Raw genomic sequence first — 21245 nt, 5'->3', positions numbered from 1 at the left:
AACTAATTTATGCATAGAAAAAACATGTCAAATGAAAATATTACGTATCTCCGGAGGTCAACTCGTTTCGTCTGACTAGCTGCTATCCACGATACGATACCTCGCCATTTTGTTTCGGCTGCCTTCGCCTCCGATCTCCTCTAAATTTCCCGATTTTGTTCTTCTTCCCCGCATATCTTGGAATCAGTATGATTTTTCTCGTTGATGGAATACATTTTCGTTCATTTTGTATTTAGATATTTCTGTTCCGCCGCAATCAATGGGTCAAAGTCTCGGACTGTGGACGGCTGTGTCTTAACGGCCCAGGTTTTATATTTTCAACGGGGAATTAAAGGCGGTTTCTTGATTTGATAAGTGGGAAGTTTCGTTCGGAAACTGCTGGAATTAGGGTTTCTGTTTTTATATTTATCTGCGGTGCATTACTTTGCATTATTGTGGTTGTCCGCTTTCCTTCTTTTGCGGTAATCGGAGTTACTTTGAAGTAAAGTTTTGGTTGATTTTGTTGTTGGGTGGTGCATTTGTGGGAATTTTAGAGCTTGGAGTTTGTGAGAGGCAAAGTGAAGTTGCAGCCATGCCCAGGAGTTCGAGGCACAGATCACATAAGCAGAGCAAACACAGTTCAAAGGATCATCCAGACTCCGAAGAGGATGTAAGGACGAAGGATAAAGGTAGTAGGGATGAGAACCCGGCAAATGCTTCTCGCGATTCAGCTACTGGTGAGAAGCGCAAAATTTCATCCCAGGCGCGGGAAGGCAAGGAAGGTAAAGATCCGAATGGTTGTGGGAATGGCGAGGCCTCCGAGGAATGCTTTTCATCAAAACGGCGGAAAGAGAAAACCGACATTGGCGATGCTGGAGACAGGTGGAATGGAGGTGGGGAAGAAAGAGGCAATAGTGACAAGATCGTGGAGAAGGAAAAAATCAAAGGGGACAACTCTAAAACCCACTCTAAATTGAAGGAAGTGGGCAATAAAGGGGAAAGTTCCAAAATGGAGTGGAAGAATAAGGATAAAAAGTATGAAAGTGGAAGTGCTGGAGAGATGGAAAGTTCAGCAGTTGTGGTAGTGAAAGAGGACAGTAGGAATAAAGGAGAGTCTAAGAGGAAGTCTGAGAGGGATTATTCTGGTCAGAAAGAAGGGAAGGAATACAAGGGCAAGGATCGCAGGGCAGATAAGGAGAAGGAGAAGAAGTTAGGCCAGGTTATTAAGCGTGGGGATGCTAAGACAAATTTAGTGGATATGGATGTTGGAAATAAGCAGGAATTACAACAGTCGGGGGATCTTGGTGTGGAGAGAAAGGTTAAACGTAGTCGAGAAAACTCAGGTTAGGTGACTTCGAGTTGTGGAATGAACATGTGATTGACAACTTCTCTTTGTTTCTTACTTATTTCTGTGTGCAGTCGAGAAGTTCTGGCGGTTAAAACAAATTCTTGTTCACTCGAGGATTTTTGTTTATTTGATTTTAAAGTTCTTTTTGGCATCAGCCACTGATGTTTGCAATTGAACCATCGTTCAAGTAAGAAACTTTTGTCTAATGAGCATTGCACCTGTCTACGCAATCACTTATGGCCTTCAGTTTGAGTTATTGGTGGTTAGAGTTATCCGGGTGCTTACAGAAGATGACATTTCATAGGACTTTATACTGGTTTGGAATGAGGTGGAAGTTGGAGGGAGTACTCCTAGTGAAATTGTTTAGATGTTGTCTTGTTTTGCTGTTGATTCTAGCTGAACACTTAGAGCACTTTACGTGGCATATCATAGTTTCATTTGATTTCCTCATTTTAATTCATTTCTAAACCAAACCGGACTAATCCCGTGGAGTCAGATAATTGACATAAGAAGAAATTCAAGAAACTTATATAATCAATAAACTGGAAGCAAGAGAAGATATCTGGTTTGACAAAAGAGATTCTTTACAATATTCCTAGCATCCTTCCACACATCTTACTAATGTTTGTAATAAAGTTGGCACACGGTGTGTAAAAGGGACTTCTAGATTTAGTTATGATTTGATTGCATCGTAGTAGGAATATGTTTATTTTATCTGTTGATGGATCTTTTCCGTCAATTGAAACGCTTTGTTTTCCTTCGTCTTCTCTTTTTTTGTACAAATTCTCTTTCTCTATATGGTGTATTAAACAAAAGATTTTTCTCTCTCAGAATGCTTTTATGTTTGTGGTGTTTGTGAAGCAACTAAAAAACCTAAAGGCTTGTATTGCTGTGTTGATACTTCATAAGTTCTAGTGGAGTTATTATTCAATATTATTAAAAATAGTAGGATGACTTTAATTTCATAATTTGAGGAATATAGGTTTTTATTTACTATTTTATAGTCCATTAGAAGATTAGTTGATCTACAATGTGCCATTATTTTCTGGAGTGGTGTGCCAACCCTGAGAAGGAGTACTAAGTATTTCTAAACTGTAAATTTAATTTCTTTCTGCAGATTTTCCTGTAAAACTAGAGTTACAAAATCCTGAGTTAGAGAAAGAAGTTGATAAAAGGTTATATCGGAGAAGAGAAAGCTCCAGCGATAGAGGTAAACATCATGATGATCTTAAAGAAGGTGATGAAAGAGGATTGTCCTCAAGAAGTGACCATGCCAAAGATGTGAAATACAAAGATGATAAGCCCAAGGATAGAATTTATGACCACAAAAATGATGGGCAAAGGGAAGAGAAGTACCATGAAGAAATGAAGAACGATAATAAACATCGAGATGGCAAGCATAAAGAAGATGTTAAGAAAGATGCCAAGCGTAGAGAAGATAGACATCGTGGAGATGGTGATAGAGACAATAGACATAAAGATGAAAAGGATCGTGAAGATGGAGAGAAAGATACCAAGGGGAAGGATTATAAATATTGGGATGGTGCTGATCGACGCAGGGATTATAGGCACCGTGAAGACAGTGAAAGGGAAAGCAGACATGTGGATAATCGATATCGTGATGATGGAGGAAAAAATGGTCGACATGGGGATGTTAGGCATTATGAAAATGGGGATAGAGATGATAGACACCGGGAAAATGATTATAGAGAAGATAGCCATAAAGATAATATTACCAAGGAAGAAAAACATCGAGAAGATTTTGAAAGAGAGCGTCAGTATAAGGATGGTAAGCATGTGGATGATTTTGACAGGGAGGAGAGACCAAGAGAAGCAAAGTATGGTGAAGAACTTGCCATAAGGTACTGTTCTGGTGACAAATCTGACCCTAGGCATTCAAATGACGGTTTTTGTGCTGCTGATCGTCATTCTAAACATTCAAGCACACATGATGATAGTCCAATGCATGATGATAGAACAGTTAGGTATAGAGATGATCAAGGTAGGAGAAGAACTACTGAAAAACAGGATAATCATGATGTTAGGTCCCGAAGTACCAAGGATCACAGATTTGATTCGGAAAAGAGAAGTGGAAGCGAAGCAGGAACGGACTCAGTGCCTGACAGAGGGCAATCTATGTCAAGGAATGCTGAAATTGAACTTAACTTAAACCATAGCAGAAGGGGTAGGTCACCCAGCTCAAGTTCTCTTACTCCAAGGGATAACTATAGGTAATCATTAATGTCTAGTAATATCAATCCAAAGGTTATTTTGACTAACTTCGACTAGCACGCTGATGCAAAACTCAGAAATGGTTGTGATCCTAGTGGAAATTATTTATTTTTTGTTATTTTGAAGGGGATAAATTATTAATTGTATGAAAGTTTAGCCATTTACAAAGAGGTTGTGTGCATGAAGAAAAAACTCAAATTTTTGGAGTTGCTTGATGAAATTGAATGGAAAGCAAATTCCATAACAAATAAGTTAATTATTTTGTGAAGAGTATATTGGAGGATTCCATGGGTTCTTCTCACCTGATGCTTTAATTTCTGCCAACTTTTTAAAAGCCCATATTCCAGTGTTTCTTTTGTTGTCCAACGATTACGTGCAATTTCAAATGATCTCTGTGTGTGAGTGTGTTTTTGGGTGTGGAGTTGGTTCAGTGGAGTGTGTTAATTCTGGTGGTATCATATCCTTGTGAATTTTGACTGGAGCATAACCGAAGGTTAATTTCCATTTTCATTGACACCTTTATGTTGAACTCCAGTGAGCCAGTTGTGATGCAACTTTTTGTTTTGTAAAAGAGAATTTTTGGTATCGACTTTGCTATTGCTTATATTTTCGTGTTCTGTTGTAGCATATGCATTTAATTAATAACAATAATTTAGTGTATAGCTTGTTGTTCTGTTTGTTGTTCTGATCAAACATGCGTATACACTTCCTTTGGCTTTTGTCCAGGCTCGCTAAGCAGGATGAATACAAGCATAGGGAATATAGTGATGAAGAAAGACTTCGGCACAATATGACTTCTGGTAGAGATTATGCTCTGGGAGGATCTGAAAAGACCTCATCTTGGTCACTGGAGAAACTTGGCCAGAAAGAAGATGGCCATTTGAGAGAGTCATCTGCTGAAAGACGTTTAAAATCAGACACTCGTTCATCACTATTGAAACGACCGGATAAATCTCCATCCTTAAATAATGATAGGAGACAGTTTAATAGGTCTGGTGTAAGACGAAATATTGATATTGAAGAATTGGTGCAGAGGAGTAGTGGCTCTCGAGATGTGAAGGACCACACTGGGAAGGAAGGTAGGGAACGTCGTGAGTTGGCCATGAATGTGCTTCCTAGAGATGAACATTCACAAGCTGAATCTGATACTCTATCCATGTCTTCCTCTTTTACACGAAATAACCATTTATCTGGAGGTTCTAAGTCGTTTCCACCTCTTCCTCCCCTGAGAACAGGGGTGGATAGCCCTTTAATGTCTGGCTCGATCGAAGATGAAAATAGATTTAAGTCGAACAACCGTCATAGGAGGAGTGGCGGCGGCGATCCTAATCTGGGAAGAATTCAAGGAAATCCTTGGAGAGGCGTTCCAAGCTGGCCGTCTACTGTTCCAAATGGTTTCATGTCTTTCCCACATCCTCCGCCCCCTGTCGGTTTTCATTCAGTAATGCAGCCTTTTCCAGCTCCAGCAATGTTTGGCATCAGACCACCCGTGGATTCAAACCATCCTGCTCCTTATCACGTTTCCGACAATGACAGATTTTCAATCCCTGTTCGCCCAATGGGATGGCACAATCCTGTTGATGATTCGTGTAATCCATTGCATTCTTGGGATGCAAGTCATGCTGTCTATCGGGATGAGGCTCACAGATACGGTAGGCCAGGGTGGGACCATTCTAGAAGCCTCCCTGGTGGTCATGGCTGGGATAGAACTGGAGATTTATGCTTGGAGATGCAATCATATGAACAAGAGAATGACTTTTCACTGAATGTAGATGAAGCATTGGCTTGTCAATCTATTCAGCCAACTCAAAATGAACAAATTTTTCCTGATGAGCAGGCAGCAATCAATGATGTTAACCAATCCAATTATGAATCCGAAATTAATTCTGCGGATGCTCCCATTAATAACCTCAAGGATACTAGTAGTTTAGCTAAAATCTCAGAGAAGGATGATGTACCTTTTTGCCTGGTTTACCTTTCCAAGCTTGATATTTCTGCTGATCTTACTGAACCTGAGTTATTCAATCAGTGCAGAGGTTTTATTTATATGGATCAGAGCATAATTTCTGATATAGATTATTTAAAGATATTATTCATCGAGGTAAAGGACACTGCCATATGTATTTCATCATATTGTTCTACTCATATTATAAAAATAATTGTTTTTTTGATTATTTTCATTTTTTATGACAGGAGGCCATAGAAGCTAAAGTAGCACCTCACCAAATTTTAAGGTCTCCCCTATCTGAAACTGTGGATGATTCTGTTTTCCAGGTATTTTATGATGTTGAAGGTGTGTTTTTGTGTTTAAAGGAATATTTTATAAGCATACTCACAATACAGAATACAGTGACTTACAATTCATTTAAATTTTGATGCCCATTGTAGATCAGTGAAATTTTTCTTACGTCAATTTATCATTGTACAATGAAATGATTGTTTTGTCGGCATTAGTGTCCGTGAATTTATTTGTGATGTTTTGCTGATACTGCAGTTTTTCTGATGAGCAAAAGTAGATAATTCATCTGTGTGTAAATTCTCCTATTAATCCATGATCGATCCCTTTCACCTTCTGTGTTGAGATGTATAGGCAGCAGCTAGAAGACCTAGAAAAAGAGACCTTTCTAGTAAAATCTGTTTGGTTTTATTACATATGCATGTGTTTATTAATTTGGTAAGGAACCCTTTAGGGCTTTCCATGTTCTTGTCTGTTTCTATTGAAATGCCAATTTTCAAGTACCCATCGTTATGCATATATTAATTTTATTAATTTTGTTCCTGGTTTCGATTCAATTGTGATTGCAGAAAGCAATAACCCTTTATGAGAGCCAAAAAGGTAGCTTTGACAAAGTTATAAATGGGGAGAAATTTTCAAGTGCCAATCTACCTTTTACGAAGTATGATCACGAGGATCTTAACATAGAAGACAATAAAACTGAGAAGCCTTCTAGTACCAGTGAAATGCAAGATGGAAAATACGCACTTTCGCATGTCAATGTGGAGTTTATTCCTTCAAATACTTCATCAGATGCTGAAGGTTATACTGTATCTGCCCATCAAGATCTTGATCTACCACCGGCCAACACAATGGTAAAATCCAAAGAGCCAATTTCTACCCAAGAACATGATAACATGATGGTGAATTTAGCCTCGAAATTACTGCCAAAGGATCAAATCATTGAGGAGGGACCTTTATCTGTGGAAAGCATCGAAGGGTTCCACGCTCCTTTACCTGCTGAGGTGAAAAATGATGGTAACATTAAGGACGTAAAGTCTAGTGTTACTAGTTATGGTACAATTCCAACTGATGTGTGTTCTGAGGCGATGATGCCAGAGATAGTTGTGTCCGAGTCAATAATTTTAAGTCGGATACATCATTCTCCTGAAAGTACACATTGAGACGATTTAAATGTCTGAGTTTCAAAATGGCAATCTGTTTTTTTCCTTGTCCGTTTGTGTGCTTCTGCTGTGGTTAATGGGTAATTTTTCATGTTTGTTTCACAATTTTTATGAGAGTTTCTCTGGTTAGATGAGTAAACATGGGAATCAAAGGCTCACTCGACCAGAATCACCTCTGCGGCTGCTGCCTTCTTGGCCTTGGCAGTTCTTCCAACTGTGAGGTAATAAAACCCATTTCCAAAAATCTTTGCAAACCTCTGTACCCTCCGGTTACAAAATATTTTCTTTATCAAAAATCAAGCGACTATTATCATCGCCAACTAATAGTCGGTGCCATTAGAGGGAAAAAATGAAAAATTTAAGGCTGTTTGTATTTTATTTTATATTTGAAATGTGGTAAAAAAAAGAGTTAAGTTAATAATTCAATAACGTTCACAACTTGTATTGAATTGTAACTCACTTGAATGTTAAGTCATTTCTTAAGAACTAAACTGTGTTTCAAAAAAATTAATGGAATTTCTGTAAATTACCTAGGAAATTTACTCAAAAGTCCATTATGAGTGTAACAGCCAACAGGTGATCCAGTTTATCTTTTAAAAAAATTATTTAATTTTAAATCATTGTAAAATGTTGAATCGAAGTTGATCTGAGTTTGCAGTTATGGGAAGCTCTTAAAATAGTAATCTTAAAGATGTTTTTAGTGAATATACTTTCGTTTTTTGAAAATTATAAAGACAGTCCTTAGTTATCTTGTCTTAAGTATAAATTGTTTCTGCTTGTGATTGGTAGAATCACTTAAAAAAGTCGATTGAAGAAGTAAATTTGAAAATTTAATGGTAGAAAATTAAAAATATATTTATTAAATCAAATAAATAATTATTAAAAAATAAAATATATATAAAATAAATATTAAATGATGAAAATTTATCATATAAATATATAATAAATTTTATTCAAACATACCATATATAAAAATATAGACAATATTTTCAAAAAAAAATCGGATCAACTCGTGGCTCGACCCGACCCGAAACCCGTCTAACCTAGCACTAACCCGAATCCACACAAACCGAACCCGAAAAACCCCAACCCGAACCTGATTTTTTTCGTGTTGGATCGTGTCGGATTGACGGGTCGTGTTGCATTTTGACAATACATGAATACAAGCATGCTTGCAGAACCTTCGACTTCAAAATATTTAGGTTTTGGTTTTGGTAGTATCTCTAGGGAGGACGAGGCGACGGATGTTATATTTTCAAAAGTCTTTAGACACCGATTTGTGCGTGCAATTGATGATATTCAGTCTCGTTCTACGTTTGTTTCGAGTTTTACAATAATTAGGGGGGTGTATTCAATCTAAACTTTTAATGATTTTTAATGATTTTTTTTAAAAGGTGGACTTTTGTGGAGTTGGTGGATTTTGATTGATTTTTATAGAATCTCATGGAATTGTAAAACAAATTTCATAGACTTTTATAGACTTTTTTTTCAAGATTTTTGTAGACTTTTGTAAACTTTTGTAAACTTTTATAATTGTGATTTATTTTTTTATTAATTTCTTTTAAATAATTATTGGACATGTATAACCTATTAAATTTTAAATTTTTTTTATTTATGAAAATGCAAATAAATTTTACTTATTTAAAGGTTAAATAAATTTAATTTGTGAAAAACGACAAATGAACTATCCAATTTATTGAAATCAAAATTTCAATTCTTTATGTCAATTCAACATATTAATGAACAATTATAAGTTCATAATAAAATTTTATTAAAATGAACAATTTATGAAATACAATAATCATAATGATACAAGAAAAAAACAACAATTTATCTATTTTTACACATAAATATTGGCAATATAATAAATTCAAGATTGACCAATCATACCTTTGAATAGAAGAAATTTTGAGAGAGAGAAGAACCCTAGAGATGGCTTGAGATAGAAGAGAGATAGCGTATTTTTTTTAAAAAAAAAGTCCATCAAAATCTTTGGTATAGGTGGAAGAATATTTTAGATTTTCTGCAATTGTACATAAGGCTTCAAGGTTTGTACATGAATAATAAAATAAGAATCCTTGAAAATCTATGGATTTTTTGGATACCTCTTGACTTTTGTAGAGTTTTAAAAAGTCAAGTTTGAATACCACATGACTTTTTAAAACTCTACCAAAATCCATATTGAATACCATTAAACATATATAGAGTCATTAAAAGTTTAGATTGAATACCTCTAGATTTTAAAATTCCATAAAAGTCATTAAAAGTTTAGATTGAATACACCCCTCTTAGAGTTTAAAATTAATTATGTTATCAATCCCACGAACGAACCTCCATTAAAAAAAAATTATAAAAAATCTAACATAATATTGTAGAACATTATTTCTCCACCACCACAATTTTTTTTAATGCGTTTCTCCATATGTCAAAACTCGATCAGCCAAAATAATAAATGTTAATTTTTCGAGTCTCCAAGATTCCAAGGACTCAAAACCGTGCAATTAAGGAACAAATTCTGCGTTGATTACTTATCGACGAATGTCCATGGTGCCAATATTTAATTCTTCTTTATTTGAATGGGATAAAATATATCATTACCCTGCGCTATTTAATATTTTGTACGAGGATTTTTATGTCTTATATATAATCAATAAATATTATATTCTCTATCCATGCGTTTTTTTTAAAATAAATAAATATATAGTTTTAGTTTTACCCTTTCTACACTGAAATTTTGGTTCCACGATGCTAAACCGTTGCTTCTTGACATGAGAAAGGATAAAATCGTGAGAAAATTGGTGTAATTAAATTGAAGCTTTTGATGCCAAAAGAAGAGTGATACTGAACTATACTGTCCAAATGGCAAATGCAAATGAACTATTTCTATCTTATTTTATAATGTACGGGAATATATTAGAGTAATTGTTTTATAGCTATTCTCGCAATCAACTTCAATTACTCTTAACACAGCAAAAAAGTTACACCCCCAATGTTTTAAGTTTCAGATCAAATTACCTTGAGGACTGGAGGTTGAAGTTGAAGTTGAAGCTGACGCAGATGAAAATCGCATAGAGAGTAAATCATCTCTGCTATATTTCAATCTTTGATCTGCTGAGGCAACAATTATAAATGGTTACGAGATTTTCATAAACACTGGTCGAGATAAATTTCAGAAACATACCTAGAAAAATCTCATCAGGTTTAATGATAGGCATTGACAACTTTTCCTGCTTTCGCTTGGGTTGTGAGCTCATAATATCTCGTGGAGGAGATGAATAAAGGGAATTTCCCTTGTCAAGTGTCATCACAAGCTCGTGACTCACTTTAATCTGAGGGTGCTTTTGACAGAAAGATAAAAGACAATCTTTTGTCAACAACCAACAACCCCTGAGATCAAGGACCTCTAGTTTTGGAGGAGGAACAAATAAATCGATCCCGGCATTGGTAAGCAAAGCATCACGAACACTGAACTGAATCAGTTTTGGAACACAAGATGCAAGGTAAAGACATGCATCTGTAAGAGAATCAGTTCTCAGAGACAAATAGCTCAATCTGCCGAAGCTAGAAAGAGGGCACAATGCTGCATCCTTAATTTGTATTTCCTCCAAGTCTAGTTTTTCCAGATGACTGAGATTTTGCAAAACGGAAAATAAAGGGACCTCGTCAGGAACATTATCCTTGTGGTGAATCAGACCTGTTGCAGCAGACCGAAACATTAGCTTCATTCGGTCCCACATTGTAAACAACAAAGGATTCCTTGAAAATGAAAGGAACATAATGTTTTCTGAACACAAGTCTACCTCCTTTCACGTTTGTCCTGCTTAGGTCGATAACTTTGAGTGATGGCATCATGCTAATATATAGGACAGCTGTATCATCAACGAGTGTGCCGGCCAACAGTATAGTTTCAAGAATAGGAACAAGTCCAGCTAATGCTCCAATCCCCTCAGAACTTATTCTTGTATTACAAAGATTCAAGTATCTTAAATTAGCTCCTATATATGCTATGTGTTCAACTGAATTGTCAACCAGTGAGCTATCACCAAGATTCAAATGGGTCATTGCTTCCATAGAAGATAAAAAGCAGAATGAATCGAGGGAACAGTTGGATATATCCAAGAAACTAAGCGTATTAGTTTCAACATACTGGAAAACTTCGTAAGCATCTGTAATTTTAGCCCCATGCATTATGAGTTTCTCCAACTGAGCTTTATGACGAATCCCTTCAAGTAGAGAAAGTATGGTGCAGTTACTCATGTTCAGGCATGCAAGAGATGACAAATTAGGCAACTCTGTCACACCAGTCCAAGCTAGATTTAAAATTTTCAACTTAGGGAGATGCTTCAGATGAATAACTCCTTCATTAGACACTTCACTTCCCCAAAGGTCTAGGAGTTCCAATTTTGTGAGAACCTGAAAAAATTGTTGATTATTTAAATTAGACGGGACCAACTTACACATTGGACAGAAAAAATATTAAAACAAAGAAAACTTTGAGTATAAACAACAGAGTAGCACATCTGAATAACAAGTATGTCCAGTTTACGTTTGCTGCATGAAAGACTCACAGTACCATCACACCACAGATGCACCAAAAGTAAGTTCAGATCCATTAGCAAAGGAATGGGTTAAAAGCCCATAACAATACCAATATCCATTAGTAGCAGCAAGCTGGGTGGGGGGCAGGGTGGAGAGAGGAGAGAGAGAATTTTCTACCTGAAGAGAACCCAGAGCTGAATCTGTGACAGGTAACCCTCCTAGGTCCAAAACTAACAAACTGGTTAGTGAAGCAAGAAGTGCAACTCCATCTGCTGTAACACCTGTTTCAGAAATGCTCAACTTCTCAAGGGCTGGAATCGACAGAAGATGCTTCACACCAGCATCGGTTATCTTGGAGCATCTTGAAAGGTCAACCTCCTTTAAACTAATCATCCCTGAATTGAAGGAATCGAGCAATTGTGAAAACCCAAAACACATAAAACCTCTACATCTGTTACCTCAATCACTCAGTTCAGCACTCACATAAATCTGACCGCAGGTAAATCATGTAATCAATGCTCGATGTCTACTAAAAAAATAAAGATATTTATAAGGTGGCAAATAAAGTACCAACAATGAATCAATTGTAAACCTGTTATACACCAAAGCGCTGAATTATTGATTTTATGGCAATCTGCGAGAGACAGAGAAGACAAGTACTGGAACGCTCCCAAATATGCCATCCATTCTGCATCTACACGGTTCTCGCCTCTCAAATCAATTTCTGCTACACTGTATTTGAAAACTCTGGAGGTGGAAAAACATATCCGAGCTTATAAACCCAACATACAACCGAACCAAGAAAGCAATCCAGTCCATAAACTTATGAACAGTAAAGCAATGATTTCAAATGTAGCATCAAATCAGTTATTACAAAACATCTCATGTATTTATACCAACTATATTGCATCCCCAACTGAAATGCTCACAGGTAAAGTATTTACACTTGCAAAATTTTAATATGTTTTGACACAACAGCAGATTAGATGCTGGAAAAAGGACATGGCATGCTAATTAATTCATACGCCAAGGATCAATCTAACTAATTGCATAGGTTTGCATCTATTTCTATACCACGGCTATATATCTATTATCAAAAATCTGATATGGTTACATAGCTAATTTCTGACAAATATATACAGGCAAGCGTCTGGCCTGCACTCCTACTATGTAAGTTGCGTTTTACAAGATTTATTTGCGACCTCAACACGAATAACAATCATACCCGAGCTCAAGACTAACAACTGCAATCGTGAAATGTGCCAGCCCACATAATTACAAAAGTTTGAAGACATACTCAAGCAGAGAAGGGAACAATATGCGACGGCGGACGAGCCGGTGAAGAAGAGCCTCTCCGAGTGGAAACGGCATGCGCTCCAGAGTTCGCCGCTGCCTCCGCCACTTATCTACAGCGGCAGCGCTCTCAGTGGCCGCCTCGATGCACAAATTGACGAGGTTGCTCTCCATCACTGTTGCTTGTGTCCTCAGATCCAAAGTTTTCCTGACTTTGATTTCTATCTGTGTCCGAATTTTTATTTAGGCGAATTTGGGACTATATTTGCTTGGAGATCAAGTACTGACCCGATTTCCTATTTTTTTTTTCCAGAAATGTAATTATTTTATGAGAGATGTTTGATTAGATATATAATTATCAAAATTCTCTATATAAAAATTATATTTTTCATATAATAGATCGAGTCGATATTTATCTTATAAAATGGATATAAAAATTTGTGAGCAGGTCACAAATCTTTATATATGAAACGAGTCAATCCTATCGATATTCACAATAAAAAGTAATATCTTTTTATGGATGACCCAAATAAGATAACTGTCTCACAAAATACGACTCGTGAGACTGTTTCACACAAATTTTTGTCAAAATTTATAGTTTTTCATATCTTATGTTGAATCGGATATTCATCTTACATGTCAAAATTTGTAGTTTTTCATATCTTATGTTGAATCGGATATTCATCTTACAAAATTGAAATGAATCAAGAGTTTTTGTGGTTTTATTTTATGATTATAAAAATCAAACAATAAAATTGTTCGATTATTATTATTCAATTTTCAAAACAAAAAAAAAAAAACAATAAAAAAACGACAGAAAATTAGAAATGGCCCATAATATGGTCTTGGGTTGGCATAATGACAGTCTGGGCCATTCTAGTTTGGGCTACATCATTTATCAATTAAATGGGCCTACATATTTGGACTACCCCTTGCACTCCCTTTCACTATTTTTTAATTATTTAATTTTTCACTAAGTTTTTATGATAAAATCATCCATTTATTTAAAATACAAGTACGGATTGACGATGTTTTGAAATTTATTTGGAAAATCCAAATTTGCTGTTGTTTTCCACATAATGACTTTCAAAATGAGTGCTAGGAGCCTTATTTTCAATAGTTGATCATTGCGAGCTAGTCTAGTTCCATCGTTGGAAAATTTTACTGGGACGAGCGTCGTAGAAACGAGTATAGTTTTATCGATCAAAGATTTCACTAGGTCGGGCATAGCAGGGACACTCTGTGATCTGTTTGGTATACTCCGGCTTAGTTTTTTATTTTAGAATATGTTTGTGATAACTTAATATATAAAATTTATTCACGAAGCAGCATTCGAATGATATGAAACGAAACGCAAATAACAATTTATTTGTAAATTTACTTTCGAGTTATGGAATGGGGAAGGAGTGGGGGTGTCTTCGTGGAAAATGACAGGATTAAAAATTTTAAATCAGATTAGAAATCGGTAGAAGTTGTCAAAAAGGAAATAATTAAATCAAATAATCAAAACGCAACAGCTTAATCAAAGAAACGACACGCCGACTGTCGGTGGGCTGGGCAGTGACAGGTGCGTGGGGACCACAGAAGCATGGGAAAGACACAAAAGTCTAACAAGCGGCCAAAAGAAACCTTTTCGCATGTGACTTATTCTATCGACCTCCATTTCCAACATAATTACGTTAGTGCCACTTTCAAATTGACGGACCTCCTCGCTGTTAAGTGTCCATAATATTCTTTGTCCTGTCAATTCTGATTGGAAATTAGTTTGATTTTAATAGAGAAGTCCAATTAAAGTTTTATCTATGATTTTAAATTCGAGATCGAATTAAAACAAACTTTCTCCCCAACTAAAATAAACGACAAAGAAAAAAAAATTTGTGAGACGGTCTTATAGGTCGTATTTGTGAGGCGTATCTCTTATTTGGATCATCCATGAAAAAATATTACTTTTTATGCTAAAAGTATTACTTTTTATTGTGAATATCGGTAGGGTTGACCCGTCTCACATATTAAGATCCGTGAGACGGTTTCACATTAGACCCACTCAACGACAAATCCGAATTGTAAGTCGGTTGTAATAATTTTTCTACTTAAAGATAACAATCCAAACATGATTTTTGAACTTATTTACAGTCGATTATCATGAGTTTAAAAATATAATAATTTTTCTACTCGATAAATTAATCCAAACACGACATTTGAACTTATTTAATGTCGATTATCATGAGTTTAAAGGTATAATAATTTTTCTACTCGATAAAACAATCCAAACATAACTTTTGAACTTATTTACAGTCGATTATCATGAATTTAAAAGTAGATTGTGAGATAGTCATAATAGAATCGTCGAAAAAACATTTAAACCATGGTGTTTGTGCTCGTATAAGATTTACAAAATTTGAATTATATCGTTAACACTATTTTATTTTATGATGAAACGACATGATTAATCAAAGATAAAATAAAATGTGAGGAGAGAGATAGATTTGGAGTTGACTTTAGAGATGAGTTAGGTTATGGTGTCACATGCAAACACCGAAGCTTTTTTAGACAAATTGGGAAAGGATGGACCCCATCACGAGCTATTCCTAAGAAACAGCTGCCCCCCATCTTATTTCAATAACTCCTTTACACATTTATTGCTGCTCAATTATGGTCCCCAAATCCAATTTGTTATCCTCAGCCAAATGATAATCCATTTGGTTTCCTTTCATGAATCCTATACAACTTTGCTGATTTGATTTGGAGGATTAGAAGTTACATCATTCATGACGTAGTAATCAAAAAAAGAATTAATTTTTCGCGGAGATCGTCTCTGGTATACTTGTTAAGTATTTGTAAATGTTTAAAAAATAGATTTTTTTTTTTATAAAATTCGCACGTTTACTTAGATTGGTGTTTTTTTTAAAAAAAACTAAAATACTATTTTAATGTTTCAATTAATTGTTTTACCAACTTTTGATCATTTTAGTGTATTGGTTGTTTCCTAAAGTACACCACCGTTGATATGTGATGTATGAAACATCCGTAAGAATTTGTAAGAAAATGTATAAACCCTTGAACTCAAACTATTTGATATCACTTCTAATTATTAAAATCGAACTCAAGTCGAGGTTCGATCAATTTTTCATCCAAGTCGATCACAAACATTAGCAAATTGACACACTAATTGTATACATCGGAAAAAAATGCAATCCCAATAAGAAAGATATCAACACTTGAACTCAAACTATTTGATCTCACTTCTAATTATGAAAATCAAGGCAAAAATTTATGTGAAACGGTCTCACTGGTCGTATTTTGTGAGACGGATATCTATTCAGATCATTCATGAAAAAATATTACATTTTATGCTACAAGAATTATTTTTTATGGTAAATATGAATAGGGTTGACCGATCTTACAGATAAAAACTCGTGAGACTATCTCACAAGATCTACTCGAAAATCAAACTCATGTCGAAGTTCAATCAAATTTCCAAATAAATCTATCGCAAACATCGGCAAGTTGACGGATTCAAAGTTGATAAGGTCTAAATCCGAGGGAAATTTTGTAGTTGGATGATGTACAACCAAAGCACAACGCGTGGCACCTTTAATTTATTAGCATTAGTGTGACAACGTTCGAAGTCTCAACCACAAAAAGCATTCAGTTGACTTTCTTCCATGCTATATATTTTTTAAATACAGTTATGAGCAATATCAATCATGAATTCTTCTTGTGAGACAATCTTTATCTGTGATACATATCAATTCTATCGATATTCACAATAAAAAGTAATATTTTTAAGTAATAATTTTTCATGAATGACCTAAATAAGATATTTGTCTCACAAAATACGACCCGTAAAACATTCTCACACAAATTTTTGTCATTTTTTCTTACACCATTCTATAATTTAAAATTAAATTCATAAATCATTGTTCAAGAAGTTCACATACAAAATGAATTTTTGATTTTTTCCCTTAATAACCAATGATTCAATTTAATTTAATTCAGACCCACTAATCTTATATTATCTAATCTACCATAATCATAATTGAATAGCTATGAAAAATTAGCTAATTTTGCCTATTTATTGAGTGAAATATGGTTTAAAATATAAAATCACCACCACCATCATCATCAAGAAGATGGGGTTCCCAATTTCCTGCATTGATTGAGATAATAAATACATAAAGTAGCTCTTCAATTTTCTTCCAGAATGCACAGGATCGAAATTGGGTCCACGCGGAGAAAAATCAAATTTGAACTCATACTATTTTCTATGATATTTATTTTTCGCTAGTTTTTTTTTTTGCTAACATGAGAATTCACAATTATTATTTGGTAGTAATTGGTTAAATTTTTTATTTAATGCAGTATCTTGCGAATCACGACACTGAGCTGAATTATGTTGGACAATTCTTGTTGATAATTAAAGAGAATTAAATTCACAGACGTTGATTAAACATCTGCCTGCTTCATCAGCTCGGATAATATATACGAAATTTACTAGATGTTTAAATATTTAATATTTTCGTGACCAAAAAGTTTCTTATATGAGATCCTCGATTTTCAAATACTTTTCGATGTTTAAAAATACGTGTTTATATTGTGAATATAAAAAAAAACTAAAGAATATTAAGTATATTAAATATCCTATTTTTATTTTAAAAATTCATAAAATTACACAAATATATAATCGTGAATTGACCTTCTTTTTTTTTCATATGTGGGATTATGTTATGAAATATTATATTAACTGGATAATTTAAATGGCCACAATTGTTATATCATAATTTTTAATATAAAAAATGAGAAAAGCCCCAAAAATGTGAATTTGCTGTGCGGCTGCTGATATAAATACAAGCAAGCAGATATCAAACCTTCAGTAGCAATCACCAAACAGAAACAAATCCAAGAAATTTGCTCTTCTTCTTCTTCTTCTTCTTCTACAAGATTTCAATCGATTAAGTCCTTCAAGAAGCTGCGATATTTCTTCCCGATCACTGCCATATTCATTTCATCTGTGCCCGATCCTCTGTTTCATCTGGGATCACTCAGGTTCAGGAAAAATTAATATTAATTCTAGTTTTTCCGTATAATTCACTCAATCCGCTGTTTCTGCGTAGATTTTTCCAGTTTTTTCTTCAATTTGTCAGGGAAGGGGGGAGATTTAGAGATACCCTGTTTAGAATTCCTGAGAAGTTTTACATGAGAAATGATTAGTATCCAAGAAATGAACAGCCCTTTCACGCTAGAAAATGCTTCCAAGATTGGGTTTTCATTGTCACAAATAATTCTGACCAGTAATTCCAACACCTTGGATTCGATATTCTCCTACTGCCAGCAAGCCAACAGCCCAACAAGCCCAGCTCTCAAGCACTTGACAGGCTCTTCTGTGTACTCCACACAAACAGATTTGCTGCAAAAATTCTCAGAAGAAAACAGATCAACTACTTCGGCTTATGGGTTTTCTTTGACCAACCGGATTCGTGAATCGGGCTACCCGTTCACACATTTCAGCAGCCCCACCAAGAAAAAGCTCTACAGAGGGGTGAGGCAGAGGCAGTGGGGAAAATGGGTGGCTGAAATCAGGCTTCCCCAGAACAGGATGAGAGTTTGGCTCGGCACCTACGACACCGCGGAGGTGGCGGCGTACGCTTACGACACGGCGGCGTACAAGCTTCGCGGAGAGTACGCCCGGCTCAACTTTCCAAACCTACGTGACCCAGCTCGACTAGGACTTGGAGACCCCGCTCGGATCAAGGCTGTGAAGCATGCGGTGGATGCCAAGATTCAGGCCATTTGCCAGAAAATGAAAAGGGCGAAAAAATCCCAAAATTCTGCCAAGAGATCGGTTCTTGAACGCAACAGTAACTCCAGCAGCGACGTTTATACTGGAAGTGAAGGTGAGACGAAGAAGACGGATTCATCGCCATCTTCAGCGATGAACACTGAAAGTTGGGGTAGTAACGTTACTGACGATGAGTTGTGGAACGGAAACAAATCGCCGGTGTCGTACGAGTGGTGTTCCGCGGTGGCGCCACCACCTCCGGCGGTGTTAGAAATTGAGGGCTGCTCGCTTGCCCGCATGCCGTCGTATGATCCTGAGCTGATTTGGGAAGTTCTTGCCAGTTAGTGTATTTGGAGAAAGTAGTTAATTTTTCAAGATTATTAATTTTATAATGTTTTTTTTTGTGTTCAATCTGTTATAAGACGATCTCACAAATCTTTATTTGTGAGATATTCATCAACCTTACTGATATTTACAATAAAAAATAACACTCTTAGCTTAAAAGATAATAATGTTTCATTGGCGACCCAAATAAAAGTTCCATCTCACAAAATACGACTCGTGAGATCGTCTCACACACGTTTTTGTCAATATTAATTACTCAAATAACATTATCTAATTCAAAAAATGCAAATGAATTGTGGAATGGGAAACAAAAAAGGAAATTGATCAATAATTCAAGAGTGAAAAATAAACATTCCGGAAATAATTCATGAATCGAGCCTGATTACATCAATCATCTTCTAAAATTTCTTAAAAAAATAAAATTTCTTAAAAAAATAAAATTTCATATAAAATATTAATAAGTCAATACATCTTTCATTTTTAAAAATCAAACACATTACACTCCAATATTATAAAAAATCAAACACGTTTATCCTATATGATAGGAAGTTTTATGTCTGATTTTAAAAAACGCAAAGTCTAACATGATATTAATTTTATGTCGGATTTTTATTTTTTTTCATACACAATTAGCCCCATGAATTGTGTTGAAAAAAAGTTGCATGTATTTGGTTTTTATTGATGTAGCTAATATAATTACAATCATAATGTTAATTAGCCAAATCAAAGATTGTTAAAACTAAACATATATTTAATTCTGGAAATATTTCTCCTGAAATCTTCTTCGGAAGCTCACAAAACAATCCCATGGTGTTTTTACAATTGTGAAGGTAAATTAAAATTTAGAGATGGCATATTTTTAAATAAAGTTTTATATAGCAATAGTGTTGATTTTAATAATGGCACTAATCGATTAAAGAAAATAGTAGCAGAAATAATGTGAAGATTATATCTTTAAAGTGGACTATCTACAATTAAGTTTTGTTTATGCTACCGACATGAATAGTGTTTTTATCCACTCGACATATGACTCGTGCATAATCAAGACAATTTTTTAATCATGATGTATGAATGAGTGATCATGATTCATCCCTCAACATACGTATCATGTCAACAAAAATAACATATATCATATCATACCATTAATATATAAAAAACTAAAGATTTATTTTGAATGAATATTTTATTTATCTATTAAATATATTACCAAATTCATCATTTATAATTTACTTCTTCTTAAGCATGACTTTGATTTTGTGATACATAATTTTTCTCAAACTCCTCATACATTTTGTATTCGGATATTATTTTTGTCGAATACTTAATCATTGGTGAAACACTCGCTTATTTTGATCGTATTTATTATTGTCATAAAAATGGAAGTATGCACGGTTTCAAATTGAATTAAACTTGGGAAAATTATGTCGGAATGTTCGAACAATGTTAGTTAAACATATACGAGGTCCGACGGCCATTTACAAGACCTACTAGAAATTTTCAAATCCAACTTATATATTTATGTATCTATATCTATATTCTATATACCTATAAAAGTGTGGATTCTTGACATTGTTTTCCGATTGTGTATTGACAAGAATACCCTTCGTGCAAACTTGAACAAAATAAAACTTTTTATTATTGTTATGTAAAGATAAAAATAATAGGACATAAATGTCTCATCATTAGTAATAATCAATTGACATTTAGAGCTTTATAATTTCATCATTATAAACTTTTTTACCATTAAATACTCACACCGGAAAATTATATTTAATCAAAATTTTAAATTTATTTTGTGAATTAATTTCTAAATGCATGAACAAATATAATATTTTATAAACCTAAATTTAATTGTGAATTTAAATAATATTAATCAAAATCTATATTTCTAATTGTGCAATGACAAAATTAATCTTCTATACACACTTCAAGAATAAAAAAGTAACTCCTATATTAATTTTATCAAATAATTCATCTTTATACTACATTTAAATATTCTATCTTTTTAATTTTCCCTCTATAATTTTTTCCTAATGATTTTATTGTAAACTTTTTTACCATTAAATACTCACACCGAAATATTATATTTAATCAAAATTTTAAATTTATTTTGTGAATTAATTTCTAAATACATGAACAAATATAATATTTTATAAATCTAAATTTAATTGTGAATTTAAATAATATTAATCAAAATCTATATTTCCAATTATGCAATGACAAAATTAATCTTTTATACACATTTCCAGAATAAAAAGTAACTCCTATATTAATTTTATCAAATAATTCATCTTAATACTACATTTAAATATTCTATCTTTTTAATTTCCC

At 34.3% G+C, this 21245-nt stretch overlaps 3 protein-coding genes across 3 annotated transcripts; 2 read left to right on the top strand and 1 right to left on the bottom strand.

Annotated features, from left to right (window-relative positions):
* The first annotated feature begins 24 nt into the window (after nucleotides 1-24).
* LOC140817337 (uncharacterized) lies at nucleotides 25-7009 on the top strand. Its single transcript, XM_073176986.1, has 5 exons — nucleotides 25-1322; nucleotides 2445-3558; nucleotides 4286-5660; nucleotides 5753-5833; nucleotides 6365-7009. The coding sequence occupies exons 1-5, from the start codon at nucleotides 572-574 to the stop codon at nucleotides 6956-6958; spliced, it is 3915 nt and encodes a 1304-aa protein (XP_073033087.1). The 5' UTR covers nucleotides 25-571; the 3' UTR covers nucleotides 6959-7009.
* A 2829-nt stretch (nucleotides 7010-9838) lies between these two features.
* Nucleotides 9839-13092, bottom strand: LOC140817005 (uncharacterized). Its single transcript, XM_073176556.1, has 6 exons — nucleotides 12795-13092; nucleotides 12090-12244; nucleotides 11675-11892; nucleotides 10759-11371; nucleotides 10140-10652; nucleotides 9839-10066 (listed from the first exon to the last, which is right to left on the bottom strand). Exons 1-6 carry the CDS (start codon nucleotides 12962-12964, stop codon nucleotides 9960-9962), a joined length of 1776 nt encoding a protein of 591 aa, XP_073032657.1. The 5' UTR covers nucleotides 12965-13092; the 3' UTR covers nucleotides 9839-9959.
* Nucleotides 13093-17631: 4539 nt separating this feature from the next.
* LOC140817055 (ethylene-responsive transcription factor ERF061-like) lies at nucleotides 17632-19017 on the top strand. The gene has a single exon (XM_073176622.1). The coding sequence runs from the start codon at nucleotides 17994-17996 to the stop codon at nucleotides 18912-18914; it is 921 nt and encodes a 306-aa protein (XP_073032723.1). The 5' UTR covers nucleotides 17632-17993; the 3' UTR covers nucleotides 18915-19017.
* Nucleotides 19018-21245: the final 2228 nt, after the last annotated feature.

This window comes from Primulina eburnea, chromosome 16 (assembly GCF_022965805.1).
Source record: "Primulina eburnea isolate SZY01 chromosome 16, ASM2296580v1, whole genome shotgun sequence".
In the NCBI taxonomy this organism is placed as follows: domain Eukaryota; kingdom Viridiplantae; phylum Streptophyta; class Magnoliopsida; order Lamiales; family Gesneriaceae; genus Primulina; species Primulina eburnea.
Note: the sequence above shows the minus strand (reverse complement) of the source record. Positions and strands in the feature narration are given on the sequence as shown.

Excerpts from the sequence above, each read along its gene's own strand:
- LOC140817337 (XM_073176986.1), top strand. The coding sequence starts at position 572 with ATGCCCAGGAGTTCGAGGCACAGATCACATAAGCAGAGCAAACACAGT. Across the intron at positions 1,323-2,444 it reads ACGTAGTCGAGAAAACTCAG|ATTTTCCTGTAAAACTAGAG; the intron begins GTTAGGTGACTT and ends TTCTTTCTGCAG. Across the intron at positions 3,559-4,285 it reads ACTCCAAGGGATAACTATAG|GCTCGCTAAGCAGGATGAAT; the intron begins GTAATCATTAAT and ends GCTTTTGTCCAG.
- LOC140817005 (XM_073176556.1), bottom strand. The coding sequence starts at position 12,964 with ATGGAGAGCAACCTCGTCAATTTGTGCATCGAGGCGGCCACTGAGAGC. Across the intron at positions 11,372-11,674 it reads CAGCTCTGGGTTCTCTTCAG|GTTCTCACAAAATTGGAACT; the intron begins GTAGAAAATTCT and ends CAATTTTTTCAG. Across the intron at positions 10,653-10,758 it reads CAGGACAAACGTGAAAGGAG|GTCTGATTCACCACAAGGAT; the intron begins GTAGACTTGTGT and ends CTGCTGCAACAG.
- LOC140817055 (XM_073176622.1), top strand. The coding sequence starts at position 17,994 with ATGATTAGTATCCAAGAAATGAACAGCCCTTTCACGCTAGAAAATGCT.